At 39.6% G+C, this 16,798-nt stretch overlaps 1 protein-coding gene across 1 annotated transcript; it reads right to left on the bottom strand.

Moving 5' to 3' along the window:
• Positions 1-218: 218 nt before the first annotated feature.
• Positions 219-15,860, bottom strand: wapla (WAPL cohesin release factor a). Its single transcript, XM_056767119.1, has 20 exons — positions 15,648-15,860; positions 14,564-14,997; positions 13,236-13,860; positions 12,181-12,485; positions 11,977-12,083; positions 11,432-11,527; positions 11,169-11,333; positions 10,762-10,898; positions 9,051-9,162; positions 7,112-7,343; positions 6,844-6,954; positions 6,659-6,756; positions 6,497-6,573; positions 6,013-6,176; positions 5,759-5,874; positions 5,443-5,670; positions 4,950-5,157; positions 4,747-4,835; positions 4,527-4,622; positions 219-4,419 (listed from the first exon to the last, which is right to left on the bottom strand). The coding sequence occupies exons 2-20, from the start codon at positions 14,973-14,975 to the stop codon at positions 4,354-4,356; spliced, it is 3,444 nt and encodes a 1,147-aa protein (XP_056623097.1). The 5' UTR covers positions 14,976-14,997; positions 15,648-15,860; the 3' UTR covers positions 219-4,353.
• Positions 15,861-16,798: the final 938 nt, after the last annotated feature.

Genomic DNA, 16,798 nt, shown 5'->3' with positions numbered 1-16,798 from the left:
TCTTAACGGAAATGACCTCAGTCAAGGGGTTATGGTTTTCAGTTGTGAATTATTTTGTTGTTGTTGTCGTTTTACAGCTGATGTTGCGCAGTAAGTTCCAGACTTATGACATCTTGTGCAGATAATAATTGCCTTACAGTATTTACAAACACTGGTTAACAAATACAAACCAGCTCTAAATTCCCTAGAGGTCTCAAAATAAAAAAAGAGTCAACAAGTTGTCAAAGTAGCAAGTATTTATTCAAGGAAAAATTATTTACATTGTAACCAAAGACAACATCTTGGAAAATGGTACAAATCCTTTAATATATATAATATTTATATATTTATTTTAATCGTTTCACTTTATCTAAAATAATGCAACCAAGGGTGGAGGTATACAAAAAATAAGGTCTAGCAGTCTAACATTAAAAAGCAACTATTTACAGAAATATGTACACTTTCAAAGAAAAAAAGCATCAAAATTCGGATCTGTAAATTAAATTATCGTAAAACTCACATCGGTTTTACAAAATAGAACAAGTTTACTCCATATGGCTCCGCTTCAGCAAAGATCTGAAAGAAATATAGGACACCTTTGTTTGATTTAGTTTGGAAAACGATGCTATGGTTGTTTTTACTTTCAGCAGTTATTCTTTGAGCCATTCTGCAGGACCAAGTTCGGCTGACTACACACAGGATGGAGTTCACATGTTTGAAACATAAAAACACTTTTCCCAATGTCACATAACAGATAAAACAATTCATAACATAAAAAAAATCTTGTTCTATTATATTAAAATCACAAGTTTAAATTAACATTTTTGATGGAATCATTCGTGAACACATTAATAGAGTGATGTCTTTTTTGACATAAAATGGGGTCACAGCACATAAAATGAAAAAAAGTAATTAAATCAATGGAAAATAAAACACCTAAATTTCATGATCAATTCAAAATTTAATGGCGGATTCTTAACATAAAATTATGGATGATCAGAAAATGAAACAAAATCACCACAATCTATCAGATGCTCAGGTAAATTATCCATGTGTTATCAACACATCATTATTTAGGAAATCAAACCTAAAAGCTCATTTCGCTGTATCTTTAAGAGTAATAAAAAATGATTTAGACATGTTAAAGGAGATCCATTAGTTTCTTGACAATCTATAAGAATTCTTAAAGAATGCGGCTCCCACTTCTGATATTATAGACAGAATATGGAATTAAACTAGTTTCTGTGCTTCACATGAAACATCTCATTTGGGCCATCAGTGATAAATGTATTTTTCTTGTAGAGCTTAAATGCATGGTTTCACAGACAAGGTCCCAGACTAAAATGAAAGTTTGAGGCGTCTTACCAGAAACCAAATTGCAATAACACATCTTAAAATATATCAGTGCCATTGTTTTGTCTCAAGATGCACACCAGTTATGTTTTTCTAAGGCATTTAAAAAAAAAAGCTACTTAGTTAAATTAGTTTATTTAAGGCCTATTCCTGGCTTAAGCTCACCCCTGTCTGTGAAACCGGACCATAAATTCACAAATCTTTGACCCCGATAAAATCTGTCAATATACATCTATTAATATCAATATATGTATTTAGTTCCCTATCTGCAAGGCATTTAGCCCACTGTCCCTGGTCAGATCGGGGTGCATTTACACCTGGCTTTTAATGTGGGTAAGTGAAATCCAAAAAGCACACGTTAAAGGAGTATTTCACTCAAACATGAAAATTCTCTCAATTTACACTCATGCTATCCCAGCTGACTTTACTTCAGTTGAACACAAATTTGTAAATATTAAAATGCTCTCATGTTTTCTTGTATGGTACTCAAGATAACAAAAGCTTACAAAAAAAGCACAAACATCAATCTATAAAGTCATCCAAATGACGCCGGTGGGTTAATGTACGTTTTCTGAAACAATACATGTATTAAGAAATAAAAATTGAGCTTGCTTGTAATAGATACATCATGTTTTTATGTAAACACACAATCAGTGTGGTAAATACAAATGGCAAACTTTAAATCTCATTGGTTCTTGCCATGTGACAAAACATGCTTTAGACAACTTGTCACAAAAAAATAGAAAATCAATTTACACAAGATTCTAACACGGTCTCTGTGCCACAACAGATGCAATGTGTAACATTTAAAATTTAACGGTTTCTAATGTAGAATCCATTATAGTCCATAGTGTATTGAAGTGGGGGCTGGTGTGGACAAAAACTCATGATAAAGATACAATTTCTAATGTGTTATGACATTGTGTCTTGTATGGTGTAATAAAAAAATTTGTGTTTAACTGAACAAAGGAAGTCATACATTTGGGAGTAAATTGGGAGTTTTTCGGATTTAGGTTAACTACTTATTTTGATACCAGATGTAACCGGATCTGTCTCAGGTTAGTCAGAAATCGTGGATCCCCAAGACTCCCCAAGTCTTTTTATCCATAATTTAGATTTAGTGAAAATCCTTATTGTAATACAGTGCCCTCCACTAATATACCCTTGGTAAATATAAGCAAAGAAGGATGTAAAAAAAAATCTGCATTGATTCTACTTTTGATCTTTTATTTAAAAAAATCTACAATATTCCAACATTTCATTAAAGTAAAACAATTTAAAGTTGGGGGAATATCACATTATGAAAAACTGTTTTTCTCTAATACACCCTGGTCACAATTTTTGGCACCCTTCGAAATTCCCAAGTATATTCCCATTGATATTTACATTTTCTTAGCACACCAAGGTGACTAGAAACATGATGTTGACCAGTAATGATTTCTTGTTTGACAGGAGAATAAATATTAGTAACACAAAGCCCAAACCCCCTCATTATCCATTGTGATAATCATTTATCACAATGGATAAAACCAAAGAAAAAAGTTCTGTTGAGCTACACAGAATACAAAATGTCTTTAAGGAAATAGTTACAACAATAGAAAATCTCATGTCCAACATCAGCGCATTGATCAAGAAGTTTTAATGGATTTGTAAGGTTGAAAATCTGCTCGAAACAGGATGTGTGTCTATATTGCCTCAATGCACAGCGAGGAGAAGAATTTGAGAGGCTTAAGACTCTTCAAAGAGCACAGATGGAAAATTGCAACAGTTGAATTTTAGAGTCAGAAAGCATTTTACAATAATAAAGGAAAACAGCACTTCCATCACCACAAGTTGTTTGGGACACTGTTCAAGAAACAAATCTTCTGCTCTCAAGCAAAAACAAACTCCACCATATTAATCTGCCATTACGAAACTTCAATCAGAACTGGGTTCTATGCCCATACGAAACTGAGTTTTTTGGGTAACAACTCGATAACACAAGATAGGTTTGGTGCACACAGGGATAAAAAAATGCCCCTTGTCCACAGTTAAATATGTCGCCAGATCTTCATGGTTGTGAACCTACTTTTATACCAGAGGTCCTGGACATCTTCAGATTTACAGCATAATGTTTTATATCAAATACCAACAAATCAAAACCTGACTTGCTCTGCTAGAAATATTAAAATGGGTCCCAGTAAGACCTTCCATCAGCACACTGGTTCAAAACAGACATTAAAATAAAAAAATGTCACTGAACGCAAAATCAAGATCATGCCATAGCCATCCCAGTCCCCTGATCTGAACACTATAGAAAATGAGTGGGATGAACAGAAGACAAGAGAGCACCAACATTTGAAGGATCTTAAGAGACTCTGTATGAAGGAATGGACTCAGATGACTCATATATTCTGAAAACTTCATTCATAAAAAAGACAAAAAGCAGTTTTTCTTGCAAATGGAGGTTGCAGAAAGTTTTGAATACAAGGGTGCCAATAATTGTGACCAGGGTATATTAGAGAGAGAAAAAACCATTACATAGTGTGATATTCCCCCACTTCAATTTTTTTTACTTTTAGTAGATTTCTTTGTATAAAAGCTCAAAAAGAGAAACAATGCAGATTTATTTTTACAGCCTTCTTTGCTCATTTTTACCAAGGGTGCCAGTTTTAATGGAGGGCACTGTATTTAAAACAAACAAGTAGTTTAAAATCATTCTTTCTGTCCAAACATTCTTTTGTTCCAAAAACAGAGCTCAGTTTGCAATTAAAACAAGAATCAGTTCTTTAAAACCAAATATTATGGAAACACAGCAGATTGTGTAAGCGAGAGAAAAAGACATCATTAAAAAACACACAATGCGAAAATGAGTAAAAGAATAATGCAAGTCTTTGCAGTAAGAGTCACCCAGGTGGTGTGACTGTAGCGACACTCAACCACCTTTACCACCGGAGCTGCTTCCTCCTGTCCTGAAGGGCCTAAGGCACGTTGCCAGGTCCAGATTTATCCCACGGAGGAGGGGGAACTGTGACACTTCTGCTAACATTGCTCCAAATAATCAATCACCCGTGAGATAGACTTCTGTCCTGTGGTTCCGACAGAACACTGATAGAAAGAAAGAAGGATTTAAATGTCAGCGGAAACAGCAGCGCACCGATCCTGAGCCACAGAGATTACACATACTATTCCTCGATATCCCTGGCTGCCCTTACCGTCAGATTCATGAAATTGAGGAATTTCTTCAGCATTTCCGTCATGATAGAGAAATCTCCCTTAGGAAGGCTGTCTCGCACCATTTTGAGATTCATCTGAGAAAGAGAGAGAAATTGTAAAACATCTCCAAGTTTATAATTTCACAAGTTTCATGTGGAAGGTGTTAACATGTAACATGTGAAGCTATGCATCACTCCTAAATATTAAAGCTTTGCTCACCGGACTCCCCTGGCATAGACACCCAAGGAGAAGAGCTGTATATGATGCAACAATGCTGTCCTCCATGTGTTTCCCAGCATGCTGCAGGGCTGACAGAAAGAAAGACAAAGAAAATATATATAGAAGCAAAACTTGCAAACACTGAGGAAGTCATGACAACCATTTGTGCTGCGAAAACCTGCAGATCTGTGAACAATTGCTACCTTTATTAAGATCAAGCTCTTCCTCCTCTTCCTCTTTCTTGTCATTTGTGTCATTTGTCTCATTGGTTTCCGAGGCGACCCACTGGATCTCTCCAGATGTCTCTTGCCATTCTCCGCTCTGGTCTGCCTGAGCTTTGGGTGCCTCACTGATGAGGTCATCAGTCTGCGCCTCAGCAAACACTGCTGCTCGTTCTCGCTCCAAGAAGAGCTTCAAAAAAAGACACATCAAGTGAACTTTAAAACATATATTAGGCCTGTCAGATCCATATCAAATATTGAACAATTTTATCAAAAGGCAAGTCACAAAATTATAGCTACAAATTTGTAACTTATGCCTCAGCGTCATCTCTGTTTGATACACAAATTTGCAGGTCACATTACAAATCCGTTTTTTGTCAAACATTCCACAAAACTGCACTCAAAACTCCTTGTATAATTATAATCCAAAGGCAAAAGTGTGCAGAAATCTGATTGGCTGCAAGCTGGCACCCACCTTTACCAGAGCCACCAGGCCGTTGGTCGTCTTTGTCGAGGTTTCCTTCTCGCCCTCTCCCTCTTCATCCACTTTAGTCTTCTCCTTCTCTCCCTCCGTCTTGACATCATTCTCAGTCTTCACTTCTGCCTCAGCATCCTTCAAGTAGCTTATGTCCACCTCTATCTCCACCAGAAAGTGTCTGTTTCTGGAGCTGTACTCCACCAGATTTATCAGCAGACCGAGACCCTGTGCACAGGAAGTGTCAAAAACGTCACCCAAACACGGATCAAGTCACACCACACGTCCTGACGATTATACTTTCATGAGCTCTCACCAGCACGCGGATGTCGAATCTCTGCTCCTGAAGCAAATAATGAGGAACCTTGAGAACGCAGTCTAGTGCCGTCAGAAGGAAACCCTCCTGCTCACCCGTTTTAGTGCTGCCCCACTCTGACAAAACCCAAGGAGACAAAACATTGAACTTCTCACGCAAATAGTTATGCTGATTGTATTGCAAAAGGAAACTGAAGCTGATAAGTAGATCTGAGAACGGCGCTGTGTGTTCAGACGTGTCTATTTGTGTCTCACCGTTATCGTGAGTGAGGTTGAGCAGAACCCCAATAACAGCTCTCATACAATCCTCCACGGCCTTGCCCACGTTGCTATGGCTACTCTGTGGGAGGGCGGAGCCGGATGATGAAGTGATCCCTCGACTGTAGCGCTGGATCATCTGTTTACAATGGTGCAGAGCCCTAAATACAAAGTACATTACTATGAGTACATAAGTAAATCTTTACCCAAAGCAATACGCAAACAGGCATCCTACAAAACCTATTATCTCCAATTTCCTTTGAAGTCACCTGTGTGACTTTCTTCTGCAGAACAAAAAAGAAGATATTTGGAGAACGTTGGTACCCAAACAACACTGCCCTCCATTGTATGGACATTAAACCACATTTCGCAAAATATCTACTTTGTGTCTTGTAGAAGAAAGAGTAAATAGAGGTTACGAATGACATAATTGTTAAAAAATTATCCTTACACACAAGTATACATATAACACACACGTCACCTTGCTGAAGACACTATTAGCTGGGACTCCTTGTATGCGATCAGATAAGCCTGGTTCTCTGGGTTGTGGACAGTAACCTGGATTTTAAATACAGATTAAATTCCAGACAGTAAAACCATGCATGTATGATTGTGTAGCACATGCCGTCTAGTGTAAACTCACACTCTCCAGAACCCGTAAACAGCGCTCTGCTCCCCAGAGAGATGCCACCAGACTCTCCTTATCTTCCTCTTTATTTAAGTTCTCCACACATTCTTTCACTGACGACGAGAGAGACGGAAATGTAGTTATTGTCTTTTATCAAATATTTTTACAAATACAGATACACAAACATTCCGATAGAGTACCTGTATCTACAATGTGGTCCAATCCACCCAGTAAACGCAGTTCTTCTTTAAACCAATCTCCAGCTCGCTTTGACGTCAAAGACAGAAGCGTCTCCATCGCTAAATGACCGTCTGGAAAACAAAATAAATCACTTTTTTCTTTCGCTTTAAAAGTCCTCTGAAAGTCGTGAGCTGCACGAGAATAGTTGTTAAATCGTTTAAAACGGCGCATCAATGTTTGGACGGAGTTGATATTTCAGTGATTTTGGTTCAGAAACGTGCTAGCCACTCACTGTGATGTTCTCCAGGTCCAGATGTTTATTGTGGACCGTTTCGCAGAGTTTACGAATCTTCTCTTTAACTTTGCTCATCTCTTTGGCTGTAAGCTGGTCTGGTACAGAGTCATCCTGCTCTAGTTCCAGCAGCCTGATCATCAGCTCCAGACAAGACCGGTCCAGATCCATGTTCAGCCGGTCTCGACTCAGAATGTACATCAGAGATGCTGTGCAAAGAGCCAGGTTCTACAGGAGCAAGAGAAACAAAGTTTCAATTGATCGGCGGCCATATCTGCAAAACCTTCAGGCAGTGATTTCAGTCATATGAGACCAAATCAGATCTACTTTAGATAACTTGCTGTAGTTTTGTCATGATACCAGATTTCGATACTAGTCGGTACTACAGAGCGCTTACACAGATACACCCGGATGCGTTTGAAAGTCTATCAAAGTCAAAATCAAACGCTTCCGTGTGTATCCGTATAAGCGCTCGGTAGAGAGTGTGATGCTATGTTCACATCACACGCTTCCGGGTTTGGTTGGACAAGCACTTACTAAGGAGCCATTCAAAGACATATCGGATGAGCTTTGAAACACAATGGCCAATCAGAGGTCTTTCATAATCTGTTTATCATCGCTCAAAATGATAGCGGGAAATACAAGTATCGTCACATTTAGTACCGACTGGTATCGAAGTTTGGTCTCGTGACAACACTACTGGTCAAAATAAAACATACTTCCAACTAACTAATAAACCTGAGACCTGACATTAAATGTCACGGCGCATACAACGACTTATGAGTTATAAGATACGCAACGACCAATGAGATTCAAAGTTATTAATGTGGAGCCGGCCTGCCGCCATATTAAATGTACATCAGTCATCTATAATATTTACATTCAAACGTGACCTTAAATACATTTTATACTTTATACCCTTATTTACAGTTATTTCTAATACTACTGCACCATCTTAATGTTTATAGTCTTTGGCCACATTCAAAGACTAAAACTAACAGTATATGGACAAATGTGACTGAAACACCAATTGAATTCCTTTGATAATATATACATGGCTACAAAAGAGTAATAAATTACACTACTTCTCTTTTTATGTGTTTAATGATCATTTAATCATTAATCAATTTAACTATGTACTTGAAGGTCACTTGACACGTTTCCTATAACAATAATAGCAGCCAATAGTGTCAGAGCCATGAATCATGATTTGCTACTCGCTGATCGGTGGAAGGCAGTATAATGAGAGCGAGACATTCTCATTCCAGAAAGCTATGGAACTGAAGCCCTTGTATATATGGCTATTTATAAGGATCACATACTTTAAATGAAGTGTCTACATGAAGTTTTGAAGACTACACCAACATAAAGGTGACCTCAAAGCTATCTAAGAAAAAACAAAACATCCATTTTGTTATAATAAAGTATAACTGCATCTTATATTACATCACCTTTGCAGATGTTTTGAAAAACATCGTAAAAACAAGCTTAACTCTGGCAAAGTCACTGTAACACTTGGCCTCTCGTGGCTTACGGTTTAATGCAAAACATCTGCCTCGAGTCATTAAGTGGATTTTTTTCACTGTACATCCTTCAATACGCAAATAAATTCTAGTCAGGCCAAATGAGTCAAGGCAAACATTTTCACGCGCCATCTGTGTAAACCGAACTAACAAGATTTACAGAGTAACGACTCGGCGTCTGTTTGCCTTTCCACCTCGACTGTGAGCGAACATGATTACATCTCTAATTAATCTTCAATAATAAAGTAAACAAACTGCTTTAGAGAGACTGTTATCATTAGGAACACAACTACAGCTTCCATAGAATTATGTTTAGTTAGATAGCTAGCTAGCTGGTTTGTTGGTAGATTAAGGATGGTTGGCATCCCGATCAGTTCGTTGGTTTTGTAGTGGACGTCTTGGGGAAACTCACCGGGTGCTGTTGGGCATCGCTGAGCATCTTAAAGACCTGAGCCACCTTTCCTCTGGCCCTCAAGTGCATGCGGAAACCCGGCATAGCACAGCGTGTGGCCAGACTAATTACACTGAAAATACATAAAAGATGCACAAAAAAAAAGTTAAATGATCTGAGCTGGTGCATGTCACATCTTATTCCAAGTGTCGATGGGTTGAAGGGATCCATCCATCCATCCATTTTCTACCGCTTATCCGAACTACCTCGGGTCACGGGGAGCCTGCGCCTATCTCAGGAGTCATCGGGCATCAAGGCAGGATACACCCTGGATGGAGTGCCAACCCATCGCAGGGCACACACACTCACTCATTCACTCACGCACGCACTCACACCCTACGGACAATTTTTCCAGAGATGCCAATCAACCTACCATGCATGTCTTTGGACCAGGGGAGGAAACCGGAGTACCCGGAGGAAACCCCCGAGGCACGGGGAGAACATGCAAAGGGTTGAAGGGATAGTTCACCAAAAATAAAAGTTCTGTCATGGTTTACACACCCACAGGTTTTTCCAAACCTGTATAAATTTCTTTGTTCCGATGATCATCAAGAAACTTGGAATATTTTTTGTAGGGATGCACCGATATGTAAATTTTGGCCGATAACCGATCATTATTGACCGTTGGAAGTCGATAACCGATATATTGGCCGATATACCGTACCTAAATATTAATATAACATTTTCTGAGACTGAAAATTATTTTTGTCTCCTGAAAATCATGTATTCTTTAACGTTTAAACTTTCCTGGTATAATGTTAATGTAATAAACAAATAAAAGATGTTCTTCCAGAGCAACCCAGAAAATGTTCTCAATAGGCACAAGTCTAATAGGTCTCAAGACAGTAATCATTCAGACAGCAGTCAGATTCAAACAATATGCTTTTGTTCCTATAATATACACGTTCATAAATATCTACATACTACAGTGCATGAACAATGTTTTGCTAAAAACAGTAAGTTAATGATCACAACAGAAAGAAAGTACTGTACCGGATTTTAACTGTGAGCAGCGTGCAGCTGAAGGGGTTCAATTTGAGGAATTTATTCATCATTTATCGGCTATAAAATACCGATAACATTAAATATTTATCGGCCGATACCGATATGACAGATAATTTATTATGCACCCCTTTATATTAGTATTATTATTTTCTTTTGTGTTCAACAAGACAAAGAAATGTATACATGTTTGAAACAACCCGTGGGCTTGTAAATTACAGAATTTTCACTTTTGGATGAGCTGTCTCTTTAAAGCCACCTCAAACACCATTTGATAACGGTTGATGTCACACCTATTCACAGTTTTTGTTCAAATGTCACTCTTATATCTCCAGTCTTTCAAACATGTTTGTTAAAAATAGAAGTGACACATTAAGCAACTCCCACTGAAATTCACATCCCTGTTTCAGATCACAATGCCCCATTTCCATAGAAAATCAATTTCAATATTGACACAAAAATAAGACATTTGCATTGTAAATTTGTGAAATAAAAATGACACATTTGCGTGCATTGTCAGTTCAATAATCCTTTACTTTTAACAAGACAGTGTTTTGTCATCAAATTGGTTACTGTTTTAGCCACTAAAATGTATGCAAACACACACAAAAAAACAATACTTATGCCACCAATATTAGCAAAGACAGGTGTCAGATTGTGTTTATCTCACCTAAGGCAGCGTGTGTTAAGGGGTTGTGTGCTCTTCAAACCCGTCTCCAGATACTCAAAGTCATCTGTAAACTCCTGATTCTCCCCAAACTCCACCACATCATTAAAGTGCTTGACATGCTGGACCACCGTGTATAGCTGCACTCAAGAACAGAGGGGAATAAAACGGTTCAGAATGCCCAAGCTCAATGAGAACATTACATCACAAGTCTTGCAAACATTTGAACTGGGTTTTTTAAATAAACTTGAGTAATAGAAAACATTCATATTTCTAACCGCAATAAAAAATGCTAAATAGATTAACTGAGAATCCCCTTTTTTAAAAACCAAAATATATCATTTGACAAGTATTGCATGTAATAAAGAGACAGACTGTTTATTTTACATTTCCCAGCATACATTGCTCACCTCTTTGTGCTCCTTTCTGCATTTGAGTGCAGTGACAATGTCCTGGTATGGCTCAGTGGGGATAGTGACTGACTTAATGACTTTAGGAGGAGGGGGCGGGGCTTTAAATACTCCATCATCCTTTTGGGGATTCGTATCCTTGTTGCCAGCTGACACACTGGGCTTCTGTGGAAAAGAAGAAAAAAACACTATTGGGTTCACCGGGAGTTGGAATTGTATGGCATACAAGTTATGTGCAAATAGGTTAAATGTCATTTACGTACAGGTGCAACCACGGTTTGTGAGGAAACAGGAGCCGGCACTTCCTCTGGTTCGGGTTGATTCCAGTGACGCGCGTTGTATACAGCTTTAGCAGGAGACTGATTTAAATACACAAACACAAGCTTTAGTTAAAAAAAAGTAGTTTATCAGCAACCATAAACCCTTTTGTATTATAAATAGAGCTAAACAAAACTACATTCCTTGTCCAATATTAAAAGTCTTCTCAATTCATAATGGCATCTTCACAGTGAAAACAGAGGTGTATAGAACAAAGTTGTGTAAAAACGCCTAAAAATCCTTAGGTAAAGATAACAGCATATCTTTAAAAAATATCATTAGAGCTACTAAATAAAAGAATTACCATTTTCAGATAAACTAAAAGCTCCTCAGTCCTCATGTCATGCATTAGGAAGCAGTTTGCACCAATGTGCTTAACAATATTTTTTCATTACGACAAAACAGTTTTATATTGCCAATATACGCCTCAGAAACCACAGTCCCGATCAACGTTCAAGATAACAATGCAATATGAAATCCTTTGGCTTACTTTTTTTGGGCCGCTGAAGATCTTGCGTCCGATCTCCTTCGACTTGTCACTCCCCTTTCCCTGTCGTTCCTTCTGAGAGCCCGACTCATCCAGCGATTCTTGAGAGTCTGACAACAGAGCAGAAACCAAACACAGTGAAAACTAAATGCAAAACAAATTTATGACTGGAACCATCAGAAATCGGTGAATGAGGTGTTTGTGAACCTGTATTTGTGCTGCTTTGGCTCTGTTGACTCTCCTGTGAGTGGTTGCTTTGCGGGCTGTCCGCGCTGGTCGACATGGCTGTGGCTGCTTTCTTATCCTTCTTCCTCTCTTTAGCTGCCGAATTGTCCTCTTCATCGCTGTCGCTTTCGCTCTCGCTCAGATCATCAAACCCAAAGTATTTGATCTTGTAGCTTGTGCTGCCGGACACTGTGGCTTCTCCGTCTGCGCCCAGAGCCTCGTTCTCCTCAAAGCCAAAAAACTCCAGTTTCGTCTCCTTTTTGCTTTTACTCTGGGTGGGCCTGAACCTGTGGAGATGGACAGTGGAATATATCTGTTGGTGTATTAATGTAAATTTAAAAAGCTTATTCGTCATATGTCAGTGACAGTATGTACACCGGAATGCTTTTGTGAGGGCATAGACAGTCTAAACACAAAACAAGAGTAAAAAAATATGTACTGATATAGAGGTTTGGATTTTTTTGTATGTTTTAGTCATAACTGAGAATTAAGGCATAGTTTGCAGAATATTATGCTGGCAAAAACACGAATATATACTAAGTATAATAAACAACTGGAAATTAAATATACATTTTTGTTTTGAAAAAAAGACAGACCACTGTGTAGAACAAAGGACCTGAGAGTAGAATGGAAATTAAAGTGGTTTCCAATAAACAATGAGGAAATAATCGCTATTATACAAATATATTTCAGCACAGAATTTTGCAACTCGCCATTCAAAACACAAATTTTACATTTATACTTCTTCAAACATTTCACACAAAAACTCATCATTGTTTCAACTTTGTTTTTGGTGACAGTCATGTTTATTACAAAAATCTAACTAAATAAGTTGTTTAAGATTCGTTTTTCTTAAAAACTATAAACAAACATTTGGATTATTTGGTTAAAAATTACAGAATAAAACAAGTTCCACACACGGGGTAGACGCGATAAAGACTGTGTTTACTGGATAGTTTATTCTGACAAGAGGAACATTTTGACAAAACAAAAAAAAGTAAATATCAGTGTGCCTATGAGTACACATCATCGCATACCTTGTAGGCTTGGTGGTCTGTGTGTCCGTCTTCCTCCTAAAGGATCCTGCCTCTCCAATGTCAGCTTGCACCGGAGTGACAAGATCATCCACGCTCCGTTCAATCGAGTCCTGAATGGTCACGTTACACACCGACACACAAGATGGGTGAAGAACCGTATAGTCCCTCACCCTTCCCCGACCAGCAGGCTTGACCTCCGAACTCCCAGACACCCCCGCAACGCTGCTCTTCACCGGCTCCGGCGCTGAACTTGCGGCAGAGCTCGATTCCTCGGTTCCTGAACTATCGGGCCCTTTATTCCGACCGGGTCTTTTGTACACCCTGTTGCTGGACGGTTTAATAAGCGGAAGTGGCTCAAAGTCAATGGGTTCCACCACAGGTTCCGGTTCAGCGGGGCACGGCTCCGAGCTCTTGAGTCCATCGGAAGAGTTCCCGGGCTGGGCAGAACTTCCCTCCCCAGCTCCAGGAGGAGAGTCCTCCGGGGGAGAGTCCCAGACATCTGAGAAGTTTCTACTGTGGCTTTTTAAGCTGAAGGTCTGAGAGAGTGGTTTGCTTATCGGAACGCTGGGTTTACTCCGTGCCCCTCCGGATCCAGAGACGTGCGATGAGGCTGTAAATGTTTTAGCTGTATTGGGGGGAAAAGATAGAAATTACAAACTTGTGATTGACCAGTGTAAAAAAACACAAGCATTGAAATGGAATGACTGAAGTCCCAATCCTCACCATTAATGTTTCTACAGTCTGATGTATATATATAATTAACACAACTAGAACTTTGATGATCCTTCGAGGCTCATAACAGCCTGAATTCTTGTTTTCAGCTCCTCTAATAGTCATAATTAACCTTGCTAAAGAGTCGAGGGAAAGTACGGAGCTGCGGAGGGCTGCAAATATCCTACTAAACCCCAGAGCCCACGCCAGCGTGCTTACACGAGCAGCTTCCCTACAGACAGACGACTTCAGCAATCCTTCTGCTATTCTCAGCACAGTATAAAACCCTCCGTCAGTGGCCCTCTATGCCGCTGCAGCACGACTGTGTGACTTCATCGACCCTTACAGCACAATGATGTGAGGTCATAATGACTCAGGACGTTAATATATGCGCCTGATGTCACAGAGCAGCTAGAAGATATCTTGCAACCTGCAATTCGGACCAACCTAGCACCTTAAATTACACTTAACCCAAGGGCTTGGTCTTGTTATAACATTAGCAGAGAACCATAATTGTCATCATGACATCAATGCACAGTCTATAAAGGAAACTACAAAACCTAAAATGGTCATCTGAATGTTCTTATGGCATTAAAGATCAAATAAAGCTTGTTTACCTGTGCTATCATGACCAACAACACCTCTGCTGACGTTGGTGCCGCTCACCAAAGTGGACGTGCCCTCCCTGGCCACTGCTGTTTGGGGTCTAGACTGCTCATTCTCAGACCCTGCTGCATCCGAGCCCGCCTCAGACTGAGGTGTTCCTCTGGACGTGATGGTTTTGGACTCGTCATCGCTGTCAAAGCCGAACGGGTCTTCTGAGCTGTCGTCATCGTCGAATCGAGGCCGTTTGGTCAGCTCCGGAACCTCCGGCTTGAACGAGGGCCGTTTAACCCCCAGTTGTGCTTTATAGGTGGTCTCTCCCCATTTGGTGCTGAGCGTAGCCTTTTTATTGGAGAACACCTCGTCGAACTTCGAGCTGGCCTCTCCTCCCTTCCGAGTGTAAGTTTTACTGAATCTGGACGTCATTTTGACACTTGTTACATATTCTCTAGGAAATCAGAACGCGGGACAGGAAAAACAGAAGCAATGTCAAGATCTCTGAAGAAAAGAGCAAACCTAATATTTATGGTTGACACATCTCTTTGTATATAATTGCAACAATGGAACTTGAAAGGCACTGAAAAGCTTATTCATATCATATTAACCCAAGATAACCTGAAAAAGAAACAGGGACATATTTCTGTAATACAACTTCCTGTTTTAAACACATGACGCTGTAAGAAGGATCCGATTGGACTCCTTTCCATCAAGAACAGAAACATTTGTTCACTTAAGGGATTTCTGGCTCGATGTTAGCAATGAAACTGCAGTCTTAGGTGAATAACTTTAGCAGCAAAACTAAAAAAGTAAACACTGCTGTCTCTTAAATAACGCTGCTTTAACGCACATTTGCACAGAGTAACGTTAAAGCGCAGCTTCATGCACAACAGATGGGAATCGCTGACCCCGGCAGCTTTACTAAGGCTTCCATCGCCGTTCTTAAGAATTCAGACTGTTAAATGAAAGCCAGACTCCCGGTTTAGAGGTATTTAATGGCGATCGGGGGTTTAAATGCATTTAACGGCGATCGGGGGTTTAAAGCGCACGAACGATCTGCGTGTGAGAGTCAGAAACGCTCGTGTTTGTTTGCACACTCACCGATCCGCCGTCTTTCCTCTGGGCCTCTGCGCTCTGAACAGCCGCTAAAAACAAACCCAGCCTACCTGCTCAATGAGCAAACGCGCAAAGCACGGCTACGGCACGGCGCGACCTTTTGGCGCACGAATCGGACACGATCGTAAAGGACTGCTGTTGTTTATTTGTGGCGATCTGGATCAGTAGGGCTGCGATGCGCCATTAGTCGCCCCTCCTTCTCCGGCCCCAACGTCGGCGTAAAGTCTGTCGTCACGTCTGAACGCAGGTCAACCAATCAGAGGTCCGCGCACTCATAGGACGTGCAGGAAACGTGTTTCGGATTGGAGGAAATTAAAAAGAAGGCGTTCTCCGACAACGGAAGGTGGCGGGCGGGACTTGGATAGGTTGTGAATTCGGATAGGTGATGGTAGATGGACGTGAACAGTTTTATTTAGCGGGGTTTGTCGCTCGTCGTTATGCTTTCATACAATTGTGAATTAAACAAAAAGCAGTCGAGCTATTCGGTGACTTGTTTTTTAACCACTTTATATTTCTTTTGGTTCTTCCAAAAGTGTTAATTGGTCAAATATGTGCAATATTGCAAAAAGTACAAATGACATTCCTGTTTTCTGTTTACCTCTCAAACGTCCACAGCACATGTATAATGCGAAAAGCCATTAAATCATGTCAAAACTTAACATAATTACGGCTGTTAATATCAGCTAATATATATATATATAATGGACACATTATCAGAATTCGCATACGTTTTTAAATACACGCGTGTTTCTCATTCTGCCACTTATCTGTTGTTTTATTGTCTAAGGAGAAATAGAAAAGTGCCTACTTCTTGTTGCGTGTGCAAGACGAACTACGTATTTTGCGTAAGTTGTGGGTGACGTCATCATCAAGCACATGTCGACATTGTAGCAAAATAAATCCACACCAACTTCCAAACTTATTAAATGAGCCACTATGTCACAGAAAATTATACAAGGATGTTTAAGTTAGCTACTGCACATTTATGTAAATTTTTGGGACATTGTACAATTTCCCCTCTCTTACCAGGAGGTGGCGACAATGAAGCAAACCCACACAATTTATTTTTAATCATTACTGGGTAGATTCCCCAAGGGATATTTCACCAAAAATAAAATTACGCATTTTCTCACCTT

This window comes from Triplophysa dalaica, chromosome 15 (genome assembly GCF_015846415.1).
Source record: "Triplophysa dalaica isolate WHDGS20190420 chromosome 15, ASM1584641v1, whole genome shotgun sequence".
NCBI lineage: Eukaryota > Metazoa > Chordata > Actinopteri > Cypriniformes > Nemacheilidae > Triplophysa > Triplophysa dalaica.
The sequence above is the reverse complement of the archived record's forward strand: the minus strand, read 5'-3'. Positions and strand labels throughout refer to the sequence as shown.